This window comes from Arachis stenosperma, chromosome 3 (assembly GCF_014773155.1).
Source record: "Arachis stenosperma cultivar V10309 chromosome 3, arast.V10309.gnm1.PFL2, whole genome shotgun sequence".
In the NCBI taxonomy this organism is placed as follows: domain Eukaryota; kingdom Viridiplantae; phylum Streptophyta; class Magnoliopsida; order Fabales; family Fabaceae; genus Arachis; species Arachis stenosperma.
Window position 1 is genome coordinate 80,942,024 of NC_080379.1, and position 18,740 is coordinate 80,960,763.

At 38.0% G+C, this 18,740-nt stretch overlaps 1 protein-coding gene across 1 annotated transcript; it reads left to right on the plus strand.

The window, feature by feature from the left end:
• Positions 1-4,728: 4,728 nt before the first annotated feature.
• LOC130970163 (proteasome subunit beta type-2-B) lies at positions 4,729-7,027 on the plus strand. The gene is made up of 3 exons (XM_057896157.1): positions 4,729-5,039; positions 5,131-5,254; positions 6,491-7,027. Exons 1-3 carry the CDS (start codon positions 4,882-4,884, stop codon positions 6,821-6,823), a joined length of 615 nt encoding a protein of 204 aa, XP_057752140.1. The 5' UTR covers positions 4,729-4,881; the 3' UTR covers positions 6,824-7,027.
• The last annotated feature ends 11,713 nt before the right edge of the window (positions 7,028-18,740 follow it).

Below are 18,740 nucleotides of genomic sequence, written 5' to 3' on the forward strand. Positions count from 1 at the left end.
TTCTTCTATCTTTCCTCCAGGTTGGTGGCGTAGTTCTTCCCGAGTTCTAACGCCACCAAGCTCGATAGTGTTGACTTCTTTTTCTCCTGGCCTGTCTTTTAGATTAAGGCTTTCATTGTAACACTTTCGTGCTAACTTTTGATCTCCCTTTACAGTGGTGATTCCTTCTACAGTGAGAAACTTCATGCACAAGTGAGGTATAGAGACAACTGCTGCTAGTCAGTTTAAATTGGTCCGACCTATTAGGGCATTATATATCGACGTGACGTCAATCACAATATAGTCAATGCTAAACGTCCTTGACTTTGTGCTCTTTCCAAAGGTGGTGTACAGGGAGATAAATCCAAGAGGTTAGATCGGCGTGTCCCCCAGCCCAAAGAAGTTGTCTGGGTATGCCTTTAGATCCTTTTCTTCTAACCCAAGCTTGTCAAAGGCAGGTTTAAACAATATGTCTGCCGAACTCCCTTAATCCACCAAAGTTCCATAGAGATTTGTATTGGCGAGAATTATTATTATTACCATAGGGTCGTCATGGCCAAGTGTTATTCCTTGAGCATATTCTATGGTGAACAAGATGGTTGATAAATTAGGAGTTCTGTTATCTTCCTCGATCTGATACACCTCTTTAATATGCCTTTTCCATGAGGATTTTGAGATTCTTCCTCCAGAAAACCCTCCATTTATCATATGTATATGTCATTTAGGAGTTTGAGGTGGACACTCTTGTCGACCTCTGTCTTCATCTCTTTTTCTTTTTCTTTGATCGTCTGACCTCTTAGCCAAGTACTTGTCTAGCCGTCATTTTCTGGCCAACTTTTCAATGACATTCTTTAAATCATAACAATCGTTGGTAGAATGCCTGTAAAGCTTGTGGTATTCGAAGTATTTTGTCCGACTTCCTGTCTTTTTATGTTTGATTGGGCGAAGAGGAGCAAGTTTCTCAGTGTGGCATATCTCTATGTAGACATCCAAAAGAAAGACTCAGAGTGGGGTGTAATTATAATATCTTTGAGGTTTTTTTGAGTTGTACTCCTCTTTTTTTTTCTTAGTTTCTTTCTCATTTGAGTTGGGTAGGACAGGTTGGGCCTCGAAAGAGGCTCTCAAAGTTGGAAATTTTCTTCCACGTTGATGTATTTTTTTGCCCAATCTTGTACATCATACAAGAAAGTCGGGTGTCGCTTGGATATGGATTGAGAGAACGGTCCTTCTTTAAGGCCATTAACTAGTCCCATTATAACTTCTTTAAGGCAAGCTTTGTTGAATCTCTCCATGTAATCTCGAAGTGTCTCTCTGAATTTTTGTTTAACCCCTAGCAAACTTGGAATATACTTTACTTTATCTTTCTGAATTGAAAATTGATGAGCGGATAATTTATACGCTTTTTGGCATTGTTTTTAGGTAGTTTTTAGTATGTTTTAGTTACTCTTTAGTATATTTTTATTAGTTTTTATGCAAAAATCACATTTCTAGACTTTACTATAAGTTTGTGTATTTTTTTGTGATTTCAGGTATTTTCTGGTTGAAATTGAGGGACCTGAGCAAAAATCTAATTTAGAAGTTGAGAAAGGACTGCAGATGCTGTTGGATTCTGACCCTCCTACACTCAAAGTGGATTTTCTGGAGTTACAGAAGCCCAATTGGCATGCTCTTAATTGCATTGAAAATTAGACATATTGGGCTTTCCATCAATATATAACAGTCCATACTTTGTCCAAAATTTGATGGCCCAAATTGGCGTCCAAACACCTACCAAAGACCCTTTTCTAGTGTAAAACGCCGGAACTGGCACCAGAACTGGAGTTAAACACCCAAACTGGCATCCAATCTGCGTTTAACTCCAAGAATGGCCTGTGCACGTGAAAGCTTTAAAGCTAAGCCCAAGCACACACCAAGTGGGTCCCGAAAGTGGATTTCTGCACTATCTGCACTTAGTTACTCATTTTCTGTAAACCCTAGTAACTAATTTAGTATATATAGCACTTTTCACTATTGTATTTAGAGGCGGGCAGCTTTTGAGAATTATCTTATGCCACTTGGGAGGCTGGCCATTCGGCCATGCCTAGACCTTCTTCTCTTATGTATTTTCTACGATGGAGTTTCTATACCTCATAGATTAAGGTGAGGAGCTCTGCTGTTCTTTATGAACTAATGTAAGTATTATTATTTCTCTTTCAATTCACGCCTACTTCTTCTCCAAGATATACTCTCGTACTTAATTCAGTTAAGTCAGAATGAAAGGGGTGACCCGTGACAATCACCCACTATCTTCATTACTCGCTTAGCCAATATCCGCGTGCCTGATAACCACAAGCGGTCTACATGATGTTCAACGTAGTCATTGGACGACAGCTGGAGTATAATCTCTTAGGTCTCTGATCCACGAACCGAGTCCGCATGGTTAGAACCTTCGTGGTATAGGCTAGAAACAATTGGCAGCATTCTTGAGATCTGGAAAGTCTAAACCTTGTCTGTGTTATTCCGAGTAGGATCTGGGACGGGATAACTATGACGAGCTTCAAACTCACGACTGTTGGGTGTAGTGACAGTGTGCAAAAGGATAGAAAGATCCTATTCCGACACAAGTGGGAACCGATAGATGATTAGCCATGCGGTAGCTGTGCCTGGTATTTTTCATCCGAGATGAGAAATCCGACAGTTGATTAGCCGTACAGAAACTGTAGCCGGACCATTTTCATTGAGAAGATCATACAGCTTGCCATGGAAGGGAGGACGCATGATTGGATGAAGACAATAGGAAAGCAGAGGTTCAGAAGCAACAAACATCTCCGAACGCTTATCTGAAATTCCCACCAATGAAATACATAAGTATCTCTATGTTATTTTCCGTTTTATTTACCTTTTAATTATCAATACCTCATAACCATTTGAATCCGTCTGATTGAGATTTACAAGATGACCATAGCTTGCTTCAAGCCGACAATCTCTGTGGAATCGACCCTTACTCGCGTAAGGTTTATTACTTGGACGACCCAATGCACTTGCTGGTTAGTTGTGCGGAGTTACAAAAATGTGATTGCAATTTCGTGCACCAAAAATCTAGTAAGGAACTTCCTAGCTAGGTCATCAAAGTAAATTATCAACTTGGGAGATAAGTTATCAAACCACTTCATCGCAGCTTTGGTCAAACTTGTCGGGAAGGCTTTGCAATGAGTTGCATCAGAGGCATCGGCTAGGTACATCCGACTCTTGAAATTACTGAAGTGGTGCCTCTGATCGGTCGTTCCATCATAGAGATTCATGTTGGGAGTTTTGAAATTTTTGGGAACCCTAGCTCGCATGATCTCTTCAACAAACGGATCTTCTCCTCCCAGAGGACTTTCCTCCCGATCTGCCCGATTGCTTCGTCTTTGGAGGTCGGCCTCCAATCTTAAGAGCTTTTCCTCCAGCTATTTTCTTCATCGTACCTCCTTTCGCAATTTTCGTTTTGCTTTTCGTTGTCATTCAACTACTAGTTCAAGTTGTTCTAGTCGTTCACGGTGGCCGTGAACTAACCCCAGCATTTCTGTTGGATGGGGTGGTTATTTGTCCTCGAGGTGAACCTATGAATAGATCCGCTATGGTTGAGGGTTTCTCGACGTTCCTTCTCCGTGGAGGCATGCCTTCTTTCTCGAGGTGGAGGTAATGCCAACGTCAAGTCATCATGGTGGTGCTCTGGTTCTGACTCCGACGCCGTGTGACCGTCTTCGTATTGATTGTCCACCATTTATCAAAGGTTAAGCTCCAAGTCCTCGGCAAAGGCGTCAATGTTCCGGGGGTTACCTAAAACGGTATTTTGGGCCTGAAGATAAGGTCCAGACTCCTTCTGAGGCAGCGTCTGACTTGTATTGGTGCCGGGTGCCGCTATCCGAGTTTCTCATGAGGAGGTGAGGGTGGTACCTGCAAGAGACTCCGATACTTAAGTTAGCAAGGGCTTTAAGATGTTTTTAGTAGATTGGAACTTGAATATACATGAGAAGTATCAGTGTATTTATAGTAGAGTAGATAACCACTTTTGGGAGTAGTTCCACCTTTATTGGTGGATAACCGTTCCCTTTATTTGGGAGTTTGTTGGGATCCATCTTCTAGGTGAGATAGAGATAATAAGAGAGATTTGGAGAGGTAGTTACTTATTTAGATAAGTGAAACTGAACCTTCTTATCGCATCCGACCTTTTAGGAGGTCGAGTGAGTGGAAGAGGCCACCTTTGAGAGGCCTTTATCTTTAATGGACTTAGATTGCATTTGGGGCAGGATATGAATACAAAACTATTCTAATACAATAAAATATAAATTAGTGTAATATTTAAAATTTTAAGACAAATTCATCCATCTAAAAAATTATTTGCTAAATATAATTGAATATTAAATTTTAAAATTTTTAAAAATATCGTAGAGTTAATAATCGTTTTATTTTGTTTATAAAAATTATTTTTATTTATAAATAAATATTTAAATTGATTGCAAAAAATTTTGGATCGAACAATAAATTTTAATTTTTTAAAAGTCTTCAAAAGTTATTTTTGTCATACTGATATTTTTATTATTTTAAAGGAGAATAATTTATTTTATAATAATATTTTTAAAATTTATTTATCTTATAATAAAATTTGTTAGAGACTTATTTATTTAATATAGATATAAAAAATTGATTAAAATAAATTTTTATGACTTTTTGAAAATAAAAGTTTGAATGCCGAAAATATCAATATATTTACTCTATGTTTTTCGTCAACTAATGCAAACTTTTGCGAGTTAAAGTGGTCACTGTGTGTTGGTGAGAGAAGAAGAAGCTGGGAACTCTACTGTTTTTTATTTCGCCGTGAGAAGGGAAAAGAAGATAAAGAGATTCGTGAAGGGAGGAAGAGGAAGAGGAAGAAAGAAGATGGAGTGCGTATTTGGCTTGGTGGGTAACGGGTTCGCGATCGTGGTGGCGGACACGTCGGCGGTTCACAGCATCCTTGTACACAAGTCCAACGAAGACAAGATCATGGTCCTCGACTCCCACAAACTCATCGCCGCCAGCGGTGAGCCGGGTGACAGGTCCCTCTCTCCCTCTTACCTTCTCTCATTCCTTCTAGAACCTTCGATTTTATTTTTATTTTTGAACTCTGTTGGTACTCTCTGGTTGCAGGGTTCAGTTCACCGAGTACATACAGAAGAACGTGGCTCTCTACCAGTTCCGTAATGGGATCCCTTTGACCACTGCCGCCGCTGCCAATTTCACCCGTGGCGAGTTAGCCACCGCTCTTCGCAAGGTAACCCCCATTGTTTTTCCCTTTTCCACAATTTTTGACCTAATTCTTCCTTTTCCCCTGATTTTATGAGTAATTAGGTAAATTTCTTCATTCTTACTTCAGGCCATGCCTTTCAGCTCCTACTTTGTTATTGTGTGTATTGTTATTTCAGAATCTATGGGTTTTTGCCAAATGTTTGTGTTTTAATTATATGATTAGAAAGGATTGTTACCCAGTTTGATCTGTGAAGGGGAACAATTGAGTTGCTTCGGTATGACCTAAAGGTCATGGGGTCAAGCCCTTGAATCAGCAGCTGCTTGCATAGGTTAGGCTGCCTACTCGAACTCTGCATAACACAGGATGTTTCACACCAGACTGCCCATTTTGTTACTGTGCTTTGGGTTAATCTGTCTATGGATTTTCCTGTGCTTTGGGGGAGGTTCTTGATTGTGATGTGTTTGTGTCAGTTAAGTATTTTGATATTTCTGAGTTGCCGTAGAGATAGGAAGAGTTGGCATCGGAGAAGATGTTTCATGCAGCTGTTCTCTGAAGTCTGAGCTGGATTTTTGTTCTGATGATAATTGTTTGATAGCCATTGTATTGTGGTTGTACTACATTGGAGCTTTATGTTGTACACTTAAACTACACTGAAGCTGTAGACATTCATGGCCATATACAACCTTCGTGTTTAACGCAGTTTTCCTGTACATAAGATTAAGTACATGGTAAGAAGATGAAAGGCTTTCCGCTGTGATCTAACCCTTTCAAACCCACTAGGTGTAGGCTTGTGCACTGGGCTGCATGATCTACAACTAAGTAAGGAGTGATTGAGAGATCTTTCCGTTGTTTAAGATGAGATGATGTAAAAGGGTTCTCATTGATTCTTGTCCTGTCTATTTAGCATTATTCTTCATGCCATTGCATCATCTAATAACATTTATCTTCTGTATTGATGGGCTGTAATCTATGTTGTGGTGTCCCTGCCTCTCACTTTGAGTTTATTTTATAATAATGCGTTAGCATTTGAGGAAGTAGTTAATGCTCGTTTCTTTTATTAATACCCTCATGTGTTACATATCCTTAAATTTTGTTCATTTTGTGAGGCTATCATCAATAAGATTTTTGGCTTCCTCTCTCTCTCTCCTTCAACTTGGTTTAACATGGCGAGTCACATATTACATAGCTGTAACCGTTAGCATTTACTTGATTTGGATACTGAATTTATATATATATATCTTTTTTTTTTTTTTTTGTCAGAACCCCTACTTTGTGAACGTTCTTCTTGCTGGTTATGACAAGGAGACAGGCCCTTCACTTTACTACATTGACTACATTGCGACAATGCACAAGGTTGACAAGGGAGCTTTTGGTTATGGCTCGTACTTTTCGTTGTCAATGATGGACAGACACTACCACAGTGGAATGTCAGTGGAAGAAGCAATTGATCTGGTAGATAAATGCATTATGGAAATCAGGTCGAGGTTGGTTGTGGCACCACCAAACTTTGTTATCAAAATTGTTGACAAGGATGGAGCTAGACAGTATGCATGGCGTGAATCAGTGAAGGATGCTCCAGTTCCCTCAGCTTGAGTTACTATTATTTCGTTCTCTTTGTTGGACCTATTCCCATTTACTCTAGTTTATTTTCTCTATACTCTTCTTCTTGTCGTTTTATCTGAACCTGAATGTTCATTTAGATAATTTTCAAACTCTTGGCCTCTGAATTCTTAAAGGGGAACAAATTGTCTTTTGAATTAGCCTTGCTCCCCGTTAAATTGAATTTAGATTGATATATATGATCGGCATCTCTTTTCAGAGGAATTTTATGAGCGAATTTAGATCCACTGAAGGAAGGAGATTAGTAAAAGGAAGGAGATTAGTAAAGTGATAAAATAAATAGCTAATTATCAGTGGATGAGCAATTAATTGTCAATTTTCTCGCTTTAGAAGAATTTGATCCTTCGATAATATAAACAAATCCAGTGTATAAACGATTTTAGAAGAATTTGATCCTCCGGTAGCATAAACGATTCGAGGGTATAAGGGATGAGAAACTTATAGCTTCAATAAATTTTTTTTACAATAAAAATAAAAGAGTAAAGTGACAATTAGGTTCCTGAAGATTTTGATTTCGGACTAATTAGTTTTGAAGAAAAATTTATCAATTTGGTCTTTTATGATAACAAATGGTAGATATGTGATAAATACTTCACTATCCAAAATTATATCGTTTTCATGCTTATGTGGCAACAACAGAATATATACTACTGTAGATAATGAAATACATGAACAATTCTATTTAGAGCACGGATGATCTCATTGTTATTGATTCATTTGTAGTTCGGAGTAGTGTCTTTTAAGTATTGAAAGATGATTGGAAAATGATTATTTTACTTATTCATTTTCTAGGATGGACGATAGAGGGAAAAAAAATTTAAGTCTTTGTGGGTGGATATTTTGTCTATTTGGAAATGGAAACTTTGCTTTGTTGAAATTGCTATTTAGTGTATATGCTTTATGTAACGACCCAATTTTCAGTACGCCTAAGACACACCGGAAACTGAGCGCTACCAATTTGTCTTCCTAGTTATTATCTATTATTTATCATATGAGCCTGATTCGTTGTTAAAAGCGTAGTTAATTTGCGAGGTGTATTTTTTTGAAAACGTTTGGATTAATAAACATAATCATTTATAATCAATTCACAAATAATAACAGATAAAACAGTTATAAACAACCACACATAAATACATCACAAGCAGCTAACAAGATTCAGTGATCCAGCCTTTATTAGAGTATAGACTTTTAGTTAGAACACCCCTAGATATAGCTAAATAATATCTATACACACACACACACACACACACACACACACACACACACACACACACACACACACACACACACACACATATATATACAACATCCCAGGTCCTGACCTGTTCAAGCTGGCACCCAGGCTAGCCTACACACATATATATATACAACATCCCAGGTCCTGACCTGTTCAAGCTGGCACCCAGGCTAGCCTAGACTCTAGACTCGCCTAGTCCCTCTAAACTACTAAAGCGAGGGAAAGTACGTTCTAAGTCTTCAAAACTCAAGTCAAGTGAACGTCACCAAAGGTAGGACATCATCTGCTATTCCTCTGCACGATCAGACATTGCCATAGGACGTCCCTCTGGTACCTCATCAAGTAGCCACACAACGGGAGTCTCGTACACAGGATTCAGGTTAAAGTGCGCATACGAACGGGGTGCAGACGTTGGCTGGTCTCACAGTATATACATATACATAAATAAAGAGATTCACCCTAGACTCAGAAGACTACCTAGAGCGGAATTCTCTTTACGAACGGTCATCAGCGAACTACGGAAGGGTACTCATGCTTCCATCTGGAGGGGGAAGGGAGAGAGAAGGGGTAAGAACTGGGGAGTTCTTAGTAGGGCCGGGGTTATTAGTTACGTTCATTAATTTTGTGTTGTTTAGCAGACTAATAGCAAAATATAGAGAAGTAGTAAACAGAAGACAGATAAATAGAGAAAATAGAGAAAACAGAAAAAGATCACAAACAGAAGAATACAAGAAAGTAAAACACAGACACAAACACAGAGAATAGAATACAAACAAAGAAAGCATACATTCATGCAACAATCATAATAGAGAAAATGCACAACCAAGTATGATGCATGTCTAGCCCTAGTGCAGGTAATGAGCTCATCTGTCGGTTACATACCCGCTCCCGACGTTACCCAGAAACCTCTGTCTGGATAAGGCTTTCCTATTGGCAATATCCACTGCAAGTAACCTTTGTCTTGCAGGGTATCCACTGCAAGCAACCTTTGTCTTGCAGGGCGAAACTTATTAGCCGATATACGCCCAACAGACTCACTGTAAGCAACCTCTGTCTTACAGGAGCAACAACACACTCACTGTAAGCAACCTCTGTCTTACAGGAGCACACTCATCTTGATACCTCTGTAAGCAACCTCTGTCTTACAGCAAAGCATTATAGCAAGGTATCCCAGGAAAGCGCTCTCAGTGGTCGTACCACCATCTATCTGACTGCCTCTCTGCAGCAGATTCTTACATAATCATTCTCATTATCATCATTCATTAACATTCTCATTATTCATCATCACTTTCACATTCTTATGCTGTACCTCTTTCTTTCTCTGTTCAATCATGCTATACAAACTCTACAGCTTTTACTTTTACAACATCTTAACTCAAACCATTTCTCTTTGTCACATTACTCTCTTCTCTGTGTCTTTTTACTTTGCTCAGATTACTCTTTTCTCTGTATCCCTCTATTCTGCTCTGGTTACTCTGTTCTCTGTGTTTCTTTACTCTGCTCTAGTTTCTCTGCTTAACATATGTATTTAAAGCTTATGTAAATTTCGGTATGAATAGTTAGCCTGTCCCAAGTATAGGTTCATTAAGTCTATACTGAAACAGTTTAACTTTTCATATAATACTTAACCCTAGTCGCAACTCAAGGACTAACTATGTTGCCCTAGTTCGTTCACTAATTCTATCTGTTTTTCTGTCATTAAAACATTACAGACTTTTTCTTCGATTTTTATCTTTTCTTTAACTTTTTATCTTTTCTTTATCTTTGCCTCACTAACATGTTATTACCACTCCCTAAGTGTTTTATGAAGGTAATTATGAGATTCTGCACTTAAAGTTGTCTTTCTACAGCTTTTACAGAAAACTGCCTTTTCTGCATTATTTTATTATTTTTATTAAAATATTATTTTTAATTAAATATTATTATTTAATATTTTATTATTATTTATTATTTTATTAATATATTTTCGAAAATTAACTTTACTTTAACCTTTAACCTTTAAAATTCACTTTTTACCACCCGTAACTTTTAATATTTCTACTTTTACCACCCTAACTTTCAGAAATTACCAGACAACCCCTAAAACACCAAAAATTTTACGTCCTTGCCCTTTTTAAGATCTAAGGCCTGTTCTTCATTGTTCTTCATCACACTCAAAGTGTTCTTCATGTTCTTCATAAATTCTTCAGATTCTTTCTCTGTTTTTACCCGTTTTTCAGTCTTTTCAGCAACCGATTTTTACTATAATTCATAATAAATTAGCAGCCACTAAAACCCCATCTTTTCTACATGATTTCAACACAAATTGAACCTCAATTTAAGCTTAGGGTTTCTTTTTTCCCAGCTGCCCAAGAACATGAACTTTAAAGCTTAAATTTAATCAAATTTCATCAGAATTTCACCAAATTTTCACCAAGAATCAATCAGATATGCAACCAATTTTTAGCACAACCAAATAATACAACATTCACACATCTCAAACACAAATAATCAAGATTAATTTCGTTACACCCTACCTAGTTTTGCTGCTCTTAATTCAATCAAACTTTCAGGTGGTCCTTAAGCACTTTTTCCTCCTAATTCACATCAAGAACAACTTTAAATCCAAAAACTCTCAACTGACCAAATCTCACTCAGTATGTTAGGAAGAGATATCTCACCTTAGACTTGCTGAAAATTCACGTTTCTTGGCCCTCAAGTCAAGTTAAGCATGATTCCTAAGGAAAAACATCAAGAAAACACATGTTTACATGGTTTTCCTTGAAAACCGAATTGAAGAGGGAGGGAGACAGCCATCTCACCTTATTTCCAGCCTTGATATGTTATATGGTTATGTAGAGAAAGAAGAGAGAATCATTTTGGTGAAATCGGAGTTTTGATTTGAGTTTTAGTTCAGAAGAAATCAAGCTTTGAAGATTAAGTGTTCATGAAGGTTTCTCTCTTTTCTCTCGTTATTTTTGGCCGAAATGATGAAATGAGACAGCCTTGGAGGTCTTGGGGGTGTAAGGTGAGTTGTGATTGGTTGGCTTGGAGGTGGATTAAAATAATATTAAAATATCTCAGGTGTATAACAACTAAAACTAGGTGTATCGGAACACTTGTAAAAATATCTCTAAAAATTATTTTCTGAGCTACTAGCATAAATGACACTAGTAACATATTTATTATGAGAATAAAACATGTATGATGAGCCCTTAGCATTGCTAAAGTCATCAGAGAGTGCTGGTGCTAAGCTGCACCAGTAAACCGTAAACCTGGTTAAACCGATTTCCTGTTTTTAACTAAAACAGACCAGGTAACCTTATAATATCTTTCAAGCAACTTCTAATACTAATATAATGATAATATTATACTATTATCTTTCTTCTCTCATGAATCGAGTCCGGTTCGTCAAACTGAGCCTATTTACGAAAACTAGAATCAAAACTCCTAACCGATACGGTTCAAAAACTAGGTTCTCCGTGGCCGCGTTGTCGAGCTTGCCTCAAAAGAGGTTTTGGCTTAAAGATGTCATAATAACAATGAGGATTGAGATGCTTGATGATACAGCAGAGGTGTTCCCTTTACTGATCTTCCGGAGAAATTCGTGCCTGTAGAAAAGATCCGTGTACTCGAAAATCGGGGTTGTTACACTTTATTTGTTTTAAATGTTGTCTATTTCAATTTGTAAATAGATATCGAAAATTTAAGATTATGCAAAACACAAGTCCGAATGAGTTTTGGATGTGTTTATAGACCACTCTCTACTTGGCACTTGCACATGAATATGTAAGGATAAATGAAGATGTATTTAGCTTGTGCATTGATGACGAAAATTACTGTACTATTACAATAACCCCTTCGGCAAGTATATCGAATTATCGTCAAGTAAAAACTTACAATAGAGTGAGATCGAATCCCATAGAGATTGATTGATTGAGCAATTTAAATCAGTAAGACACTCTAGTTGAATGGATCAGAATTGGGTGATGGATGCAGAAATGTAAATAACAAAATTCTAAATGACTTGAAGATAAAGAAAGACAGTAAAGTGCTGGGATGTAAATGGCATAGGGTTAAAGTGCAGAATCTTAAATTGCATAAAATAAATGGAAATCAAAGAACAGAAATGTAAATAACTGAATTGTAAAGGGGAATGGGTTGATGAACAGAATTTAAACAAAGCTATAAAGAATAGGGAAGATAAGAATGGGGAAGATTCATTGAGGTTAGGAGATGTTGCATTCTCTGGATTAATTTCAGATCATCTCTTCTTCAATCATGCAACTCATTGACCTTTTAGCAATCATGAGTGATTGAATCCCAATTCCTTGGTAATTCAATCTGTCAAATCTTGATCAATAGTCAATTCTTTAGTCAAATTGCTCATGAAGAGAAATAAACTTGGTTTCTGATTATACCACACATCCTCATAGATCCAAGTAGTGGGTAGATCTAGCGTCACATTTATCTAATCCCCAAACCCATATCTACTCAATGTGAGAAAGGATTTCAAGCATAATTTTATGATTCCTCTTCCAAGGTTCACATAAAATCCAAATACATTCATTCTCTTTTTCAAGATAATCGAATGCTAAGCATGAAGAACGAAATTCCTTCTAGTGAATCAAAGAGAGATGAAGAGAAGAAGAAACTCAAACTAGTATTAATCCATCAAGTACAACAGAGCTCACTCCCCCAATAAGAGGGAGTTTAGCTACTCATAGCTCAGAGAAAGTGCATGAGATAGAAAAGTGCATAGAAAAGCGTAGTAAAAGTGAAGTGAAAGTAAAAGTTCTAAGTGTCAAAAGTCCCCTCTTCAGTACCCTTTAAGGGATACTTATACTACTCCTAAAATATAATTACAAAAAAGAAATAGAAATTAAAAAATATCCTAACTAACTGAGCTTGAAGTCTCTCTCTGCTGGCGTGTGAGGTGGCATGCCACTTAGATGATCTGGCATGCCACGCCCTCAATGATGCCTCCTCTTATTCTCTGAAGAAATGAACTGGTGTGCCACACCCATTCCCCTTATGAGGTTTGAGCTGGCGTGCCACGCCCAAGACTGGCGTGCCACGCCCGTGATGATGCACTCATTGCATTCCTCTGGAAGAATGAACTGGCGTGCCATGCCCATGACTTGGCATGTCACGCCCCTTGTGAGGGTTGACCTGGCGTGCCATGCCCAAGACTGGCATACCACACCCTTGAGAAGGTCTTTAAAACTCTTTTTTGGAAAGTTGGCCTGGCGTGCCACACCTTCAATGGTGCAACAACCTTCCCTCGCTGGCCAAGTGAACTGGCATACCACGGCTTCGATTATGCATAAATCTTTCTTTCTGGCCAAATGAATTGGCATGCCATGCCTTCAATTATGCCCAAATCTCCTTCTCTGGCTATTAGAGCTGGCATGCCACGCCCATGTTTGGCGTGCCACTGATGTGCGGAAAACGATCCAACACAAAACTCATCGGCAAGTGTACCGGGTCGCATCAAGTAATAATAACTCACATGAGTGAGGTCGATCCCACAGGGATTGAAGGATTGAGCAATTTTAGTTTAGTGATTGGTTTAGTCAAGCGAATTAAGTCTTTGGTTGAGTGGTTTGTATTTAACAGAAGCTAAATTGCTTGGAATGTAAAGGGGGAAAGGAAAATTGCAGTAAATTAAAGAGCATGAAAATAAACTTGCAGAATCTTAAAGAACAAGAAAGTAAATGACTGAAACTTAAAGTGCAAGAAATGTAAATTGCAGTAACTTAAAATGCAAGGAATATAAATTGCTTGAATGTAAAAGGGAATTGAGGAATGGGATTTCAGAATCTAAGCAAAGAGGAACTGAATTGCAACAATTAATAGAGCAGAGATTGAATTAAAAGCAATTAGAGCTCAAACAGTAAGGAAATCAAGTGTAGCAAAGGTTCACAGAAGAACCAAAAGGAAATTGGGATCTCAGGTCTCAAGAGACTAGAAAGCAAAGTCTAGATCTCAATTGCCTTCCCAGATCCAAGTTCACAAAGCAATTGACAAGAAATAGAAGAAGAAGCAGTAAAGGGAATGTAAATGGATTCAATTATGCAGAAGAAAAATTAAAGAGCTCTTGAGTTGAGATTGAGATAGAATTTCCTCAATTCTTCACACCCAAAACTCAAAATAAGAAAAGTAAAAATGCCCAAGCAAGAACGAGGAAGAAGAGAGATCAATTCTCCTCCCCAATTCTCTGAAATCTCAGTGAAGTCACCAAGAAAAGTTGCAAAATTCAAAGCTCCAAAGAAAGTGCCAAATTCAAAAGTCAAGTAAAAGGTGAATGTAAAAGTTTTTAATTATATCAAACTAACTCCTATTTATACACTTTCTATTCTTGGATCTTGGGATTTGGATGGGCTTTTGATTTGGTGAAGAAATGAATTAAATTGGATTTTTAATTCAATTTTTGGCCCAAAATTAATTGCTTCCAGGAGGCTGCCCTGCCCTTGCGGAGGGCAGGGCAGGATTTGATGCATGCGGCCATGGTGCAGGCGTGGCGTGTGAGCTTGGTGCGCAGGATGCTGCCCTGCCCTCGCGGAGGGCAGGGCAGAAAAATTTGGTGCGCCAGATTGGTGCCTTGGTGCGCTGCTGGTGCTGCCGAATTATGCTTTGGTGCGCCAGATTGGTGCGCTGGCCGTGCCACAACAAAATGCTGCCCTGCCCTCGCGGAGGGCAGGGCAGTGTTTCCAAACTGAAGTCCCACGTTCGAGACATGGCTGAAACACACGCTACTTATTTTCCTTGGCTTTCTTGGCACCATAATCAAGCCTAGTTCCTTGCTTCTTCATCGTCCCGTGTTCGACTCTTGTGGCATGCATGGGTGAACTTTTTCCTTTGATTTATTTTCCATGAAGGCCCGATACTGCCCTTGTGGAGGGCAGGGCAAGGTTTTTCCTTCCTTTAATCCAAGGCACCATTTTGTGCTCTGCCCTTGTCGTGGGCAGGGCAGAGTTGCCTAGCAAGCTTTGTTCCCTTATGTTGCCCTCCTAGAGGGCAGTGTGCCCTTGTGGAGGGCAATGCTTGCATTCCTCCTTTTATGCGCCACACTTCTTTTCTCTGGGTCACACTTTCTTAGGCCACGCTTTTCTCTTTTCTTCTTTTCTTCACCTACAATAAACCAAAACAACCACTCAAAGTATCACTAAATTCACAAGGCTTATAAATCAATTAAAAATCAATTAAATTTAGCTTAAACCTCATGAGTTAACATTAATTTCATGGTGTTTGTTCGATTTAAAGAAGTTATGCATTTTCACTCTAAATCAATTACTTAGGATGCAAGAAAGTGCATAAAGACTAACAAAACAAGTAAAATTAGCTTGAAAAATGGGTATATGATGACTTGTCATCAGCCACACCTTCGACCTGGCATGTCATGCCCATTGTGCATTTTTGCACAACCTTTCTGGAAACTAGACCTGGCGTGCCACGCCCAGGATTGGTGTGCCACGCCCATAGTGAGATGCTGGAATTCCTTCTCTGGAGAGAAGAGCTGGCGTGCCACGCCCATAGTGAGATTCTGGGATTCCTTCTCTGGATACAAGAGCTGGCGTGCCACACCCAGTGTTGGCGTGCCACTCCCACAGTGAGATGCTGGGATTCCTTCTCTGGAGACAAGAGCTGGCATGCCACGCCCAGGGTGGCGTGCCACGCCCTTTGCAAATTGTTGAGCAACCTTCTCTGGAAATTAGAGCTGGCGTGCCATGCCCAGGGTTGGCGTGCCACACCCATAGTGAGATTATGGGATTCCTTCTCTGGATACAAGAGCTGGCGTGCCACGCCCCTTATAAGATTTCATTAGCGTGCCACACACATAGACACACCAATCTCGCTTGCTTCAAGTGGCACGCCCAGTCTAACGCCTACTCTTCTTTGCCTCTCTTGTTGCTCTTTTCTCCTGAAATGCATACAAAAACTAATTTCAAAGCAATGCTCTAATAATTCATGATATAGCTTTTAATAATGCATTAAATCAGTGAGAATTCATCAATTCTATAGACCTCTTTGATGAGAAAAAGGTATAGATGATGCAAGTCGTCATGCATGAAGATGCATACAATGTTCAGACAAGGGCAAAGAAATCACTATGGCAATGGATTTAGTATTCGTGGTGCTAGGGATGTGATGGTGGTTTAAATGGTCGAAGTTCCACCATCTGTTAACTTTGCAACAAGCCAGACCACTCCAACTTCAATTGCTAGCACATGTTTGATCGAAATTTTCAACCTTCTCCTCTTCCACTCCTACCCTATGCTAACTTTTTGTCAACTCATCCATCTCTATCTAACCACATTACTCACTTATTTGCCATATCATAACCCTATATTGTACATGAATAATGCATATACATCTACTTCTCTTTCTCCAAGTTGCTCTTTTAGCAGTGTCTTTCTATCCCTACTAACAGAGCCACAGTTGAATCAATGGTTGGTTGACTAGGTTGTGAAAAGAAGAAGCAAAATTCTTCTTTTGGTTTGAAGTCAACAAAAATGGCTAGAAGTTACAAATAGAGCAAGTTGAAGTTTATAGAAGATTAAAGAACATTATAGAATTAAACTTTGTCTAAAATCAAGTATGTTCTTATCAAGTTGAAACACTCATGAAGCCACTTGACAAGTTGTCCAACTTGTCTAGTCAAAGTTCTAGTAAAAAATTACAATTTGAAGATAAGCTAGATTAGTTGCAATTTTTGACTTAGTCAAAGAAATGAGTTATTACATAAGTTGATATTTATCAACTTGTCATGCAACTTGATAAAGATGAATGTTAAAGAAGACTCTAGTACACATACTTGTGCAATTTATGCACAACTTGATAAACTTGTAAACAAAATTCACTTTCACAAAATATTATATATATGGGGTTAAGGTATTTGCTAATGTATGCCATGTTTTCCATAGAATTAGTGAGTGAAATTTAGAGAAAAAAGTAGCAAGGTCTCTCATATGTGTAATTCATTTGTATGAATTTTCAAAATATGTAAGAGAGTATTATAGACTTCTCTATATATTGTGAGAGACTGTAATTTTGTCATATTATTTATACTATTGTCTAAATTCTTGTTTAGTTCCATCCATTTCTCATCCACAAATTTTAGTTGCGTTATCTTGTCCCTATTAACTTTGGTACTTAACAGTGGTATCAGAGCTTTAGGTTCTTAATCTTTCGCTGCAAAGGGGCAAGTTGGTGTCAAAACCATGGCAACAAAATTTAAGATCGAGAAATTCAATAGGAATAATTTTTTTCTTTGGAAACTGAAGATCAAGGCAATTTTGAAAAAGGAGAATTGGTTAAAAGCAATAGAAAGTAGGCCTTTCGGCACTCCTGATGACAAGTGGAAAGATATGGACGGAAACGTCATTGCCAATTTACATTTGGCTATGGCGGATTTCGTATTATCCAGAATTTTGGAGAAACAGACATCAAAGAAGATTTAAGAGGCACTCATTAAGTTGTACGAGGTAAAGTCACTTCACAACAGAATATTCATAAAAAGGAGGCTATATACTCTTCGTATAAGTGAATTTACATCATTAATGGATTACATCAACAATCTTAATACTGTACTTTTACAACTGACAGCCATGGAGTGTTAGATTGTAGAGAATGAATGTGCTCAACTTCTTCTCCAAAGTTTAGCAGATTCATATGATCAACTCATCATCAACATCACAAATAACAATGTTGCTAATCAACTCCGATTTGATGGTATTGCTGCCACTATTCTTGAAGAAGAAAGTAGGCACAAAAATAAAGATGATTGAATGAAAAGTTTAAATCTAGCAAAAGTTTTGTTGGTGATGAGAAGCAGATCAATGGAATGTGGCTCTAGTGGGAGTCAAAGTCATAGTAAATCAAAGTCTCGAAAGAAGAACCTTACTTGTTACAATTGTGGTAAGAAATGGTACTTGAAGAAAGATTGTTAGTTCAACAAGAAGAACACATAGAAAACTATTGATGCAACTACTTCACATGGTTGTGTTGCAAACACCTCTGATGATGGAGATGTCTTGTGCATCGAAACTACAATTGGTCATGAAGATAATAAACTACTAGCTGATATCTGGCTATTAGATTGTGTAGCAACATATCACATGACTCCACATCATGAGTGATTTAGCACTTATGAACCTATTTAAAAGGATCTATACTCATGGGAGATGATCATGCCTTAGAAATTATAAGAATTGGTACTATCAAAATTAAGATTTTTGATGGTTGCATCCATATAGTTCAAGGTGTAAGACATGTGAATGATGACGTGGCGAAAAAATCACCAATTAAAAGTTTATAGAGAAAATAGTGTTGCAAGTATAGCTCTTAACCAATGAAGATTCCGCGTATCAATTTAAAAGAGTTGTCACGAAATTTAGAAATAAAAAATATTGGGAGTATGAGTCCCAGGCCGTTTCCCAACTAGTTGCAGAGAGAATGCTAATTTATTAATCAGGGGTTTTCAAGAGAGTTGATTTGAATAATGTGCAATTAACTAGTTGTAAAATAAAAACTAAGAATGATTATTAATATTCTAAATAAAAGGCCTTGATTGGGGGAATGATCAATTGGAAGTTCTATCCTTGTTGGGACCTCTTAGGTGTAGTATTAAAAAGGTTATTGTTTTTACTTAGTTAACCCTTACTAAATAAA